Source organism: Accipiter gentilis, chromosome 10, assembly GCF_929443795.1.
Source record: "Accipiter gentilis chromosome 10, bAccGen1.1, whole genome shotgun sequence".
Lineage (NCBI taxonomy): Eukaryota > Metazoa > Chordata > Aves > Accipitriformes > Accipitridae > Astur > Astur gentilis.
In genome coordinates this window covers 26939491-26953114 of record NC_064889.1, presented here as the reverse complement: position 1 = coordinate 26953114, position 13624 = coordinate 26939491, and the positions used below count along the sequence as shown (strand labels likewise).

Below are 13624 nucleotides of genomic sequence, written 5' to 3'. Positions count from 1 at the left end.
ACAAGTCTATCTTCCATATCCAAAGCAGTGTTAGGTGGGACACTGATTGTCTGATCAGCACAACCAAGACAGTACTATTTCTGGACAAAACTCCAATCGCCTACACTACTGAACACACATCACCATGTATGCTTCTCAAGCCATCTCTAGGTCAGTTTACAGAGCAAATCTTGAGCCTGACATAGAAGGGTAGAGTACAGTGAAAAGACAGAGTAGGATATAGTACTAAGTTAAAAGTTAACTCTTTGTTTTAATAACTACTGATGAGCTAGCTCTTCCCCAGCCTATGCTGGAGCAGGCATCAAATAACACTGCAATAATGTGATTAGATCATACATAGAGTGATTTGTCATGAATCATAGGAACACTGAGGATATGAATACTGACACAAAATTTCTCTAGCTGTTAAACCTTTACTCTGCAGGCTTTTTTCCAAAACTGCCTTGTACTACCCTGCATCAGCTGCCAATGGTTGTGTACCTGCCTAAGCCTCAAACCATCCAACCCTCTTTTATGTTCTAGGTGTTCTTCAAGGCAGGTCTCCTGGGACTCCTAGAAGAGATGAGAGATGAGAAGCTTGTGAGCCTCATCACTCATACACAAGCTATGTGCAGAGGGTACCTCATGAGAACTGAATTTAAAAAGATGAATGAAAGAAGGTAATATAAGAAAATACTAACAATCATACTGTGTCAGACCAAAAGTCCAGCAATGCAGTACTCTGTCTCAGGCAAAAAACTGTCCTCGGGAAAGACCCTTAGAAAGACATGGGGAAACAGAGCAAGTACAAACTAATAGTTTCCTAATTAGTACAAACTAATAGGCTTCCCAAATTCTGGCAATGGCTATTTAGCAATTGGACCATGCAGCTGGACCATGATATTTAGTATTTAGCAGTGAACCTTTTCTCCAGGAATGCACTTACCATTTTCAACCTTTAAAGAAGCCTGTGATGGAGATAGCCAACTGAACAAGCGCTAAGGTTCGTCTGTTTTGGACATGTTGTCTGGTAACTTCATTGGATCACACGAGTCTTCTAAGGAATGGCATATAATCACTCTTTGCTCTCCTTGTCTTTAATTTTCTTCTGTGACTACATCATCTAAAATGAACAATTGTAGCTTGTACAGAGAAGATACTCCATACTTTCGACAATCCCATATACCCTTCTCGTTTCAGCTCTCTCCCTTTGAGATGGGATGAATCATACAAAATTTAGAGTGTAGGAGTGGCAGGACTGGGCGAGCTAAGCAAACTTCCTCAAATGTTGTTGACAAGTGATGGGTTTAGGGGGAGCAAGGATTGCATAAATGTATAGGATGCTCTGCCAACCAGTTGCTTTTATTTGTAATACTCTGCAGTATATATTTAGCTCAGGGGCTTCCTGAGCCAGGGATAGTTTCTAAGTATTCAATAACTCTTCCTGGATTTCTCTGCAAGGAATTATCTAATCTCCCCTTCAACTGTGGGCACCAACAACATCCTTTTACATTCAATACCATAAAAAGATTTCATTTTTTGTTTTCAGCTTCTGTCTTAAAAATTTCTAATATGGTATTTGCTAGTTTGAGTGACCCAAAAAGCATCAAGCTGCTGTTTCCACAACTGACAGTAACTCTCAGATTTGTAATCTCAGCAGCAACACTTCAAGGAGGTCAGTTTTCACTCTGGTATTCACCTGAGCACTTGCACTTTCTTTGAGACTGAGGGAAGTGTCAGAGATTCCCAGGCAACATGCCAGAGACGTTTGTCTGTTTTGGAGTATTTATCCCTCTTATATTCAGACATAGTTATTGTTCATGCTACTGAACCAGCCATTCTGCAATCAAGACCCTAGAAATGACCAATAAAAGCAAGGAAGGTGAGGAAAAAAGTCTCATGTAGAAGTTCCTTGAGGAAAAAGCTGCTGCTGTATGGCAAATAATCAGAGTCTGTTTCCAACCCAAGTCTCACCAGCCTCATAAACTGTGTTTTCATGTGTTTTCAGAGAATCCATTTATATCATCCAATACAATGTTAGAGCATTCATGAATGTCAAGCACTGGCCCTGGATGAAGCTGTACTTCAAGATGAAGCCCTTGCTGAAGAGTGCAGAATCTGAGAAGGAGATAGCCAACATGAAGGAGGAGTTTGAGAAGACCAAGGAAGAGCTTGCAAAGTCTGAGGCAAAAAGGAAAGAGCTGGAGGAGAAAATGGTGACCCTGTTGCAAGAGAAAAATGACTTGCAGCTTCAGGTTCAATCTGTGAGTAACCTCCATTTTCAGATTCACCCCACTTCCTCTTATTCTGCTGCTCTTTCCCTTCTCTTTTCCATTGACCTTCATAAACAGACATGTAACAGGGCCAGATTTTCCACTGCTTTGTATCCAGTCTTGTCATTTACACCTAAGCAAAGTGAGTACAAAGCACATATAAAACATCACCATCAGCCGGCATACAAGAAATTCTGACTTAGCTCACATGTAAACCCACTTCACTATTAAGCAATCACCAGTGGAAGAATCAGATGTTCCACAGTATATACAATGTGCTCCTAACAATTGTATCTGATTCTGGATGAAATACAGGCTGTGTCCACATCTGCTGACCATTATAATACAGAGCCAGAGCAGGGGTGCTTTTCTGTTAAACACAGGACTGAAACTGTGGAAGAAAGACTGATGCTTTTCTCTGGAATACTGCTGAGCAGAGACTGAAATTTCACAATACATGAATACTGTCATGTTTTAAAAGGTAGTAAGATACTACAAGGCCAAGGGCAGTCTGGTACAAGTGGACCTGTCACTTGTTTCCGTGTACTTTCGAACCATTTTGGTTTCAACAAGAATCCTGTATTGTTTCAAGCACTGAGTCTGTAACTGCAGGCTGAAGATCAGATTCAGTACCTGAATCCTTTTTCCCAACTTCAACTTAACCTCAGTTTTCTGAGTTTCTTTGCACCCTTCTTGGTATTTAATGCTCTGTTCTCCAGAACCCACCTAGTTTACAACCATATGGGACTTCACTTTAACCTCTTCATTGATGGTTACCCAAAAAAAACCAAGAAGCCCAGGTTTAACTAGGTTAACTAACTTCCAGGTTAGGATGCCTTTCAAAACACTCAGAGTTCAGATTTTAGAACATAAAAGAACTTCTAAGGTATGATCATTGCCCTCAAGTGTGTTGTCTGACTCTTTCTCAACTCCCATTTTCTCAGTGTTTCAGTATTGGAGGAGTCCTTCCTGTCTTCTTGCTGAGTCCCATTTTCCTGGGGGAATTTCTATCAACCGTGCTTGAAATATTCTTCAAGCACCATCCTCTCCAAGTTTGTCCTCAGAAGATACACACTCACTAGCCATGATTTTCAGTGCACTATGGGTTTCAGTCAGAATCTGAGAGAGAATTAAACATACCATCTTCTGTTACTGCAGTTAGGGCTTTCAGCCATAACTCTTCTGGGAGGCAACAGATACCTTTTCTGGTATTCTGTGTAGAAGCATTAATTTAGACAAAATGTTATCTGTTAATCATGTGTCTCAAAATGTTAGTTATAGTAAAAGTTGCAGGCTACAGTTTAGGTCAAGTTTGACCCTGCCTTGGCTGACAGAGAGGCTAGAGAATGATGGGAGCAAGGTTAGCCTCATGTGAATAAAGTGGGAGAAGTTTGTGGGGAGACAGTCTGACCTGTGTCATTAGAGTTGGAGGAGCTTATTAAAGATAGAACCATCCAACGCTCTATGAAAGATGACTTTGAAATGCTATATATTTAACAAATCCACATCTAAGATCATGCTTCCTTGAAACCCAGTTTGCTACTGTCGTGGTTTAACCCCAGCCAGCAACTAAGCACCACGCAGCTGCTCACTCACTCCCCCCCCATCCAGTGGGATGGGGGAGAATATTGGGTAAAAAAAAGTAAAACTCCTGGGTTGAGATAAGAGCGGTTTAATAGAACAGACAAGAAGAAACTAATAATGATAATGATAGCACTAATAAAATGACAACAGTAGTAATAAAAGGATTGGAATGTACAAATGACGCGCAGTGCAATTGCTCACCACCCGCCGACCAACACCCAGCTAGTCCCCAAGCGGCAATTCCCCGCCCCCCACTTTCCAGTTCCTATACTAGATGGGACATCCCATGGTATGGAATACACCATTGGCCAGTTTAGGTCAAGTGCCCTGGCTGTGTCCTGTGCCAACTTCTTGTGCCCCTCCAGCTTTCTCACTGGCTGGGCATGAGAAGCTGAAAAATCCTTGACTATAGTCTAAACAATACTGAGCAACAACTGAAAACATCAGTGTTATCAACATTCTTCACATACTGAACTCAAAACATAGCACTGTACCAGCTACTAGGAAGACAGGTAACTCTATCCCAGCTGAAACCAGGACAGCTACCCACCTATTTATCTCATTGATTCCTTGCAGGCTCCTTGTTATGTCTGAACTGTGTGACTCTGTTGCATGGTATTGTAGTCAAACCATCTAACCAGCTGAAAGGAAATGTCTCTACCACAGGATTATGGCCCACTTTCCTAGCCATAACTGAGCAGGACAATTTCCTCATGATTGAATCATGTGTGTTACTGTGATTTGCATAGGAAATTCTGCCCTGACTTGTGTAATCAATTTCCTGGACATGGCACTTGAACAACAGATGTTGCCTTTTGTCTTTTTTATGATAAATATAATGTGTCTTCAATGTGTTCTGACAGGAAAGTGAAAATCTAGCTGATGCTGAAGAGAGATGTGAAGGACTCATCAAAAGTAAAATCCAGCTGGAAGCTAAAATTAAAGAACTAAGTGAAAGAATGGAGGATGAAGAGGAGACAAATGCTGAACTGACAGCAAAGAAGAGGAAACTTGAGGATGAGTGCTCTGAGCTGAAGAAAGATATTGATGATCTTGAACTGACTCTGGCCAAAGTGGAAAAGGAGAAGCATGCAACAGAGAATAAGGTGACAGAGGAATCAGGGAATTATTCTTCCCCAGATAGTTTTCCCAGACAGTTTTCAGTTTTGTGGAAAGTTGCGGTCATTCCTAAGTGCTCTGAATGGAAGTGATACATGCCCAAGGCATAAGAGAGATGTATTGTCACTTAATCACGTGTGACAGAAAATTTTCTGTTAAAATTACAACTTGCTCTTAGGAAAAATATATTTTCTGTGACAGTTCAAAAAGAGTTAAGAAGTTGTTGTGGTGCTTGATGAGAATTTCCATATTTGGCTATTTGCAGTCATAAGGAACCAGTATATTTGTGTCTCCTGTGGATAATGGAGGACTAGTATGCTTGTGAGTAGCTCAGCACAGAACGGCTATGCTGGTCCTTTCTCACATGCATTGAGGAGAACTGATTTTGCAGATGTCAAATGTTTTCTTACAATTCTTTTATACTTAAGAAGCCCAGGTCTCAGCTAGGATGGACATCATTTCCTTCCATTGACTTGATGATATGATAGGAATTCTTCCTGATTTCTAAGGTTCAGACTGTCAGTGTAGCAAGGAGGGTCTGTATCAGGTGGTCATTAACTCATTTATCTCCCGGTAAAAGCACAGGTCTCTTCATGTACATCTCAACAATCTATGTGAAGAGATAGAATTGAGATATATATGTTAGAATTCAAAAGCCCACATTGTGGTGACAGTGTTCAGTCCTGCTGTGGAAACAATATTAGCAGAGATGTAATTACAACCTTGAGGTTCCCTTCAATGCCATCACTGAGAAAATACTGGATCCTCATTTTGCAATTACTGATATGTTGGACATTCCTACACTAATGCTTAAGAGGAAATCTAGCTCATGCCAGGTATTAGGATGAGGGAGTGTCTTATCAGATATCAGGACCATATAGCTAAAGCACTTAGCAGAGTGGACTTTCCTTATCCCTGCTGTCAGGCTTTCCCATCCAGATGAGACAAACAGGAAGCAAGGTTCAGGCAGGCTAATGCACAGTGCCTGATGCATCTGAGATAAGGTTGCTGATGGGCAATGCTCCATTGAAGTACAAGGAATAAGTTTCCAAGGTAAAGCTAGCAGCCCAGTTAGAAGCTCCTGCCCTAAATTCATGAACACCTGTTCCAAGGGCATAAGGTTCTTTGTCATATTACCATATTCCTTTCACTTTTACGGAAAATTTAACATATCTTTGGCTATGCTTGGCACAAAGAACCTCACCTGCTGAGAATTTACAGCTGTTCACCTAGCAAATATATCACATGCAGGAAATAATACATTTTTTTAGCAAAAGCAACTCAGAGACCTTTTGTAAATCCCAGTGGGAAAAGCTTGCAAGAGGCAAGTGAAGATCTAGCTTATGTTCCACTACAGAATTCAGCAGGATAGGGCTGGCAGTCAAAAACAACTAAAGCAAGAATTCCTACCATTGCAGGACCAGAGAGGTGTGACTGTCAGGCATGACACTTGTTGCTACCCTCATCATGAATGACACAGACCTTCTGTGGAGAGCATTTTGACTACATCCATGCAAGATTTTGCAAGGGTGCACTCACTGTGTTCTCAGTCTCTCATTTCTCAAGGCACCCACTAATAGTATGGATGCTGGCTGTCTAACAGGTTAAGAATCTTACTGAAGAGATGGCAGCTTTGGATGAAAATATTTCTAAACTCACTAAGGAGAAAAAGGCCCTCCAGGAAGCCCACCAGCAGACACTGGATGACTTGCAAGTTGAGGAAGACAAAGTCAGCACACTCACCAAAACCAAGACCAAACTGGAGCAGCAAGTAGATGATGTACGAAAAAGGTTTTGGGTTGTGTAGGTGGATGCTCTGATGGATTAGAAGAGACTAGAAATCTGTAGCTGGGAGTATAAGCAACACCTAAAGCAGCCAAGCCAGCTCTAAGAATTTCAGCTAATAAATCACTGCCAGTTGTCAGGGTATTGTGGAATCCAGTACATCTGTCATCTTTCCCTGCCTATTTAAACTATGTTCATCACTGGGTATTTCAGCACTGTAGACTTTTGTGCCCCATTTTAACCAATTAGCTGGACCAATATATCTGTGGCAGTTTGAAGTCTGCTGCTGAGTTATTTGTGGTCTCTTACTGTGCAGTGTGGCTATACTCCAGGAAGTTATCAACACTGGGAATTTTTCAATGCTTGGCAGTCTATATGCTAGGAACTGCAGCCACTGGAAAATTTTCACTTCTGTATTTTTCAAAAACTTGCATTTCAACTGTGCCCAGCCAAGCTGTGGACAGCTTAGTATGTGAAACCAAACCATAATGGCAGCTCTGATCTTGCAGCAAGAGTGTAGCACAGGTGGAGATGCAAAGTACATACAGGATCTGATTGTTTTCTCTGCTCATCAATTTCCAACCCTAGTTAGATTTTTAAATCAGGAATAGGTACTTTCAAAGTATGTTTTATGTGTTTTAGCTTGAAGGATCTCTGGAACAAGAGAAGAAACTGCGAATGGACCTTGAGAGAGCTAAGAGGAAACTGGAGGGAGATCTGAAAATGTCTCAGGATTCTATCATGGATCTGGAAAATGATAAGCAACAGATGGATGACAGGCTAAAGAAGTATTGTACTGACTTTTTATGCTTTGAATTCTAAAATTCAGATTTTATCTTAACTGTATTGAATTTGCATTCTCGTTCTTTAACAGAAAGGATTTTGAAATTAGCCAGTTGCAAAGTAAAATTGAAGATGAGCAGGCTCAAAGTTCTCAGCTGCAAAAGAAAATTAAGGAGCTTCAGGTAAAGTCTAAGAGTTACTGATATTTTTAGTAGCCAAGCACAAGTTCCTTAGAATTAATTGATATTTATTCTTAGACTGATCTACAAAAATATTTTTCTACACACGAATAAAACAATTAACATGGACTCCGGGTGCTGATCCCATCTCAGGGTGCTTTTACAAAAACTCTGGCCTCTAATCATATATAACAATGTAAGAAATTTCTTAAGTCAAGCTTGTGGCAGGCTTGGATCAGATACTGAGTTACAACAGTAGTGAAGCCACTGAGAATTACTTTTCTAAGAAAACAAAAAAATGTGGCATAATCTCTCATGATCAGGACAGAGATCACCTTCTAAATGCAAGGCCAGAAAGACAGGTCTCTTCAGTGCTATTATCCCATGGCTGTTCATCTCAAGGTTCCTTCCATCTTGTTTGCTGATGGAGAGAGGACACTGCTTTGTTTTGGCCTGACCTTTGGAAAATTACTAAGAAACTTGTATTCCTTTACATTTTCCAGTGACACTTCCCCTATTTCTTCACAAAAGTGCAATACCTGATCCTTCATAACATAATAAATCCATTCTGAGCTATAACATGAAATGAAATACCAGATTTTACATTCACTGTTGTTCCAAAACTGAATATTGCATGTCATAGGACAAAACTCAATGAAATTTCTAGTGATGCGTCACGCTTTATGCTGATATAAAGGGATGTGAATGTTCGCTCTTTATTCCTTAGTGATAATTTCAGATCTGTCTATTCACAAGTCCTCATTTAACCAATTAACTTTCACAGGCTCGAATAGAGGAATTGGAGGAAGAAATGGAGGCTGAACGTGCAATCCGTGCAAAGACTGAAAAGCAGCGAGTTGACCTTTCCAGGGAGCTAGAGGAGATCAGTGAGCGCCTGGAAGAAGCAGGAGGGGCTACCGCAGCTCAGATCGAGATGAACAAGAAGCGTGAGGCAGAATTTCAGAAGATGCGCCGTGACCTCGAAGAGGCCACGCTGCAGCATGAAGCCACAGCTGCCGCCCTGCGGAAGAAGCACGCGGACAGCACAGCTGAGCTTGGGGAGCAGATCGACAACCTGCAGCGAGTGAAGCAGAAGCTGGAGAAGGAGAAGAGTGAGCTGAAGATGGAGATTGACGACTTGGCCAGTAACATGGAGTCTGTCTCCAAAGCCAAGGTTGCTGCACAGGAAGAAACATTTCTCATCACTACCATTGTTCTTCTGAACAATTAGATGAGCTGAAGGATATGCTTTCTATCTCTTAACAGAGCAATCTGGAAAAGATGTGCCGAGCTCTCGAAGATCAGTTCAGTGAAGTCAGAACCAAAGATGATGAACATTTGCGACTAATTAATGATCTGAACATGCAGAAAACACGTCTACAGACTGAAAATGGTGTGTCCCCAGATGAAATGTAATAGTCCTGTGCCCAGTACTTAAATATGCTGTCTGAATGCCTGTGTATTTTGTAATATATTAATCACTGGGTGATCTGAACAAAACTCCAATGGTAGAATTTCCTCCTGGTGGCAGTCATGGAAATTCCACCCAAGGAACCATAAAACCAAACCATAAGAAGCACTGTCAATCAAAATGAATGTGTGAATTTGTGATCAGTTCATCCCCTTTCCTTTGATGTCAGCACAACATTTCTCTTTGATAGCTTTTTCCTACTGGTGGGAATGAAATGGATACTTTCCCTTCATTTTACCACATTATATCTTGTAATCACTTTCCATATGGCTAGCTCTTCTCATTCATATGTTTTACATTTCATATGTCTGTCTAAAAAAACCAAATGTTTTCTCGATAGGTGAACTTACTCGGCAACTAGAGGAGAAGGAGTCCCTGATTTCTCAGCTGACTCGAGGCAAACATGCTTTCACTCAGCAGACTGAAGAGCTGAAGAGGCAACTAGAGGAAGAAAATAAGGTGACTTGTTTTAATTCAGACCAACAAACTGTAAAATAAATCCATGAGGTAAAACAATAAATGAGATTTCTCCTCAGAGAAAGGTGGAGACATCAGAGCAGTGAAACTTTGGAACTTTGCCTTGGAGTATAACACAGAGAAGAGACATTAGAAATTAAATAAGGAAGACAGTTTAAGTACTTCTCACCATGCTTTCTGAAGTTCAAAAACATGAGAGATGTGAATGAAAATAGTTCTGTGTGCATACCTTTCTGTTAGAGGAAACCCCTGAGGCAAAGAAACAGTAGCAGCCAAAAAAAGCAAAGAGAAGAGTGCAGGCATACCTAGGGTTAGATATGACAAAACAGTTTAAAGTTTTTTCCACCTTCAGATAAACATAAACTCTACCTGAAAAGCTTACAGGGAAACTTCTTGAGAGAGAATTCCCACCTTGTCTGTTGCTGGATTTCCTGTGTCTTTGTCTGAATCACTTGGTGCAGATATGTTTGAGAGGCAGCATCCCAGACAAGATGGACAAGCGCCTCATCTTGTTTAACAACATGAAGTCTCAAACACAGAGCCCCTAATGTTATTCGCTTTGCCCCTTCTGTTACTCTAGAAACTGTTGCACATGGGCAGTGAGATGTGAAGTTTTTATAAAAATACAGAAAAAAAATCCAGTCACAAATTGTTAATGTTTTGACAATTTGTATAATTTTAACTACCAAGGCCAAGAGCGCCCTGGCCCACGCCTTGCAGTCTGCTCGCCACGACTGTGACTTGCTCCGGGAACAATATGAGGAGGAGCAGGAAGCCAAGGGGGAGCTGCAGCGTGCCCTGTCCAAGGCCAACAGCGAAGTGGCCCAGTGGAGAACCAAATACGAGACGGATGCTATTCAGCGCACGGAGGAGCTGGAGGAGGCCAAGTACGTGGAGGGATGGTCTGGAGCAAGTAGAAGGATATTTAAGTATAAATGTGTAAAGGAACTGGAGGAAACCAGAATATGCTTGTAGTGGGAATATGCAGAGCAGTGTGCTTTGTAATGTGTTAGGAATGAAAAGGGGAGTGAGTAGAGGCTTAAAGGTGGAGGAGTAGAGGCTTGGGAGTGTCTACAGAAAGGAGAATTCCAGTGCATCAACTATAGAGTTAATCATAACAGTTGAAAAATCACATTCTTTACACTGCCAATATTGAAAATGTGTTTCTGGTTCCTCTCCGCATTGGTGTAGTCTACCCCTTGGGTAAGTATTCTCCCAGCCTATGCACGACTCCAGCGTGCTGTGTCATCCCAAGCTCCTATCGATGCCCTCTGTTCACACCATCACAGCTTTCCATGTTGCCCTCTCTGCCCATCTCTTCCATGCTAAACTCCCTTCCTGTCCATCTTCTGAGAATGTCAGAATTTTCTTTCTCTCAGTGCTGATTGTCTCATCCTGCAGAAAGAAGCTTGCTCAGCGCCTGCAGGAGTCAGAGGAGCAGATTGAGGCTGTCAACTCAAAGTGTGCTTCACTGGAGAAGACAAAGCAGAGACTGCAGGGGGAAGTGGATGACCTCATGAGTGACATGGAGAGGTCGAACGCAGCCTGTGCAGCATTTGATAAAAAGCAGAAGAATTTTGACAAGGTTCATTCACAGAGCCTGCCAGATCTGAACATCATTAGACATCTTATAGGCCAGGCCAAATTCTTAAATTATGAAAGTTCTGCACTCACAGTAAGATAAATTACATTTTATCCAAAGCAAAGCTATGATAAGGAGCATATAATGGGACATATAGTAATGATAATGTATCAGTGTGAGTAACCCAAAATGACCACAGCAAACAGTAAAGTAGCTTTCTGATAGTTTTAAAAAGTATGACGTCTTTGCAAGGGTGATTGGGAGGATCCATATCTAGTCTTTGATCAAGCAGACTGAGCAAGTATTCACATTCAAGCTAAAAAGCCCTAACTTTCACCTGATGCTAGTCTGCCAGCCTTGTATTCAGGTTAGGCAGAGCCTCAGACTCCTTTACACAGTTCCAGCCTTCACTGCCTTTAATAACATTTAAAAGAATCAACACTGTTTGACCAAGTGATGTTGCACAGCCCCGTGCCTTGGCCCAGCCTTTTGTGAGTGGATTTGGTGAATGTGCTAAAAAAAGATGCCCTGCAGGGCTGTGGTGTCAAACTCAGGAGACAATCAGTAGAACATGATCTTTCTTGGTGGGCTGAGTGCAAGACCACTGGCTCCTGCAATAATAAAAAGGGTCACACAACCTCATTCAGACTAACCACATTGTGTCCAGGCTGGTGTCAAGTCAGACTCCTGCCTGAGAGCTTGGAGAATGCACTAGTGCTGGCTGAAGAGGATAATTTAAGTAGCTTCCACCAAAACATCCAGAGTATGTATCACAGTGAATCGATTGTCACAGGCTGAGAACAGTCCAAAGCAAAAGATTATAAGACAGGCCATGCCTCTTGGGTTCTTGTCCTGTAAACGTGCAAAGACAGGAGTGTTGCAGAATGGGTCATTCTTATGCTCCTGTCACTCCAGGTCCTGTCTGAGTGGAAGCAGAAGTACCAGGAGAGTCAGGCTGAGCTGGAAGCTGCCCAGAAGGAGTCTCGTTCTCTTAGCACTGAGATCTTCCGCATGAAGAATGCCTATGAAGAAATGCTTGACCAGGCTGAGACTATCAGACGGGAGAACAAGAACCTCCAGCGTAAGTTCAGATCTCTATCAGCTGAGATCCACCATGAGTCCTAAAATGCTTCCATGTTTCTGGGCTACCAGAGCTCTGCCTCTTCCCAGAGTTTTGTTCTTTATGATTTTCCTACAAAGGCCAGGTTAGGTGACTTTCTTTCCTGTTCATCTGATCTCAAAGTAACCTGTAAGCACATGTCTACAGCTCATTACATTATCCTATTTCCTCATGGTATTCTGCCTCCTTCACACCATTACAATTCCATTCATGGACAGGGACAAAATTAATTGAATGGACAGAAATTATGATGAAACCAGAAACTCATTTTTTTCAGATTACTTCAGTCACTGCCATTAGAGAAAATCTGAAGGGCTGTTGTCTATGTCCGTAGAGAACCATGCAGCTGTGGCATAAGGGATTGGCATTTAATAAGCAAACTAACTGTATAAAGGAAACACAATTCAGTTCCTTTTTGTGAGCTGAATGATCCCTGGGGAGTATCTGAGGATAAAGAGAGCAATCAAACAGGACTGTCTCTGGAGCTGTAATTTCACTATCCAGAGGAATTTGACATTATTCTCTGAGCTCACTTCAGTTGGTCCCTCTCATTTTCAGATTGTACACTGAACTGGAAATATCAGGTAATCAGAAATAAAGACTGCACATGAGACAAGACCTATTATTTCTCCTCACTGCTGCATCACATTAGACCATTATCTCTTCCGTCATTCCCATTGCCAAACAGCAACTGCAGGTGCCATTGACAACATTATCTGAGTTGAGTATGTGTTTTCTGTGTTGCAGAGGAAATTTCTGATCTGACTGAACAGATTGCTGAATCTGGAAAAGCTAAACATGGACTGGAAAAAGCAAAGAAGCAAATTGAGCAAGAAAAGTGTGACCTTCAAGCAGCATTAGAAGAAGCAGAGGCAAGTATCCTCAATAAGGGGGCTTGTTTTTACAGACATCATGAATGGAGAAAATTTGGAGATTATATTCTCAGTCTTTCTTACTGTCTTTGGCTATCCCTCATCTCTTCATAACTTTAAATCTTACTTTTTTCCCAATCCATGCCAGACTGCAGCTCCTTCAGTTCCTTCTTGTCTGGGTTCTGCCTTTTGTTCCCTGTCTGCCCTGACTGTCTCTTGGAAAAGTTTGTATTACTTCTGTATGACCATATCTGATTCTCCACAAAATGACTTTGAGAGCATTTCATGATCTACCTAGGGCATAGCTCAAACACAGAGACACAGAATCAACTTAGGTTGGAAAGGATCTCTGGAGGTCTTTAGTCCAACCTCCTGCTCAAAGCAGGGCTAACTTTAAAGT

General features: G+C 41.6%; 1 protein-coding gene across 2 annotated transcripts in view; it reads left to right on the top strand.

Moving 5' to 3' along the window:
* Window positions 1-13624, top strand: part of LOC126043972 (myosin-13) — a 37776-nt gene that overhangs the window by 17573 nt on the left and 6579 nt on the right. For both annotated transcript variants that reach the window (XM_049813031.1, XM_049813030.1), the window contains exons 20-32: window positions 523-659; window positions 1988-2243; window positions 4700-4942; window positions 6559-6735; window positions 7383-7528; window positions 7615-7705; window positions 8487-8876; window positions 8969-9095; window positions 9514-9632; window positions 10341-10537; window positions 11052-11235; window positions 12148-12313; window positions 13100-13224. In XM_049813031.1, the coding sequence (XP_049668988.1) occupies window positions 523-659; window positions 1988-2243; window positions 4700-4942; window positions 6559-6735; window positions 7383-7528; window positions 7615-7705; window positions 8487-8876; window positions 8969-9095; window positions 9514-9632; window positions 10341-10537; window positions 11052-11235; window positions 12148-12313; window positions 13100-13224 (2358 nt within the window). The remainder of the gene's footprint in view (window positions 1-522; window positions 660-1987; window positions 2244-4699; window positions 4943-6558; window positions 6736-7382; window positions 7529-7614; window positions 7706-8486; window positions 8877-8968; window positions 9096-9513; window positions 9633-10340; window positions 10538-11051; window positions 11236-12147; window positions 12314-13099; window positions 13225-13624) is intronic.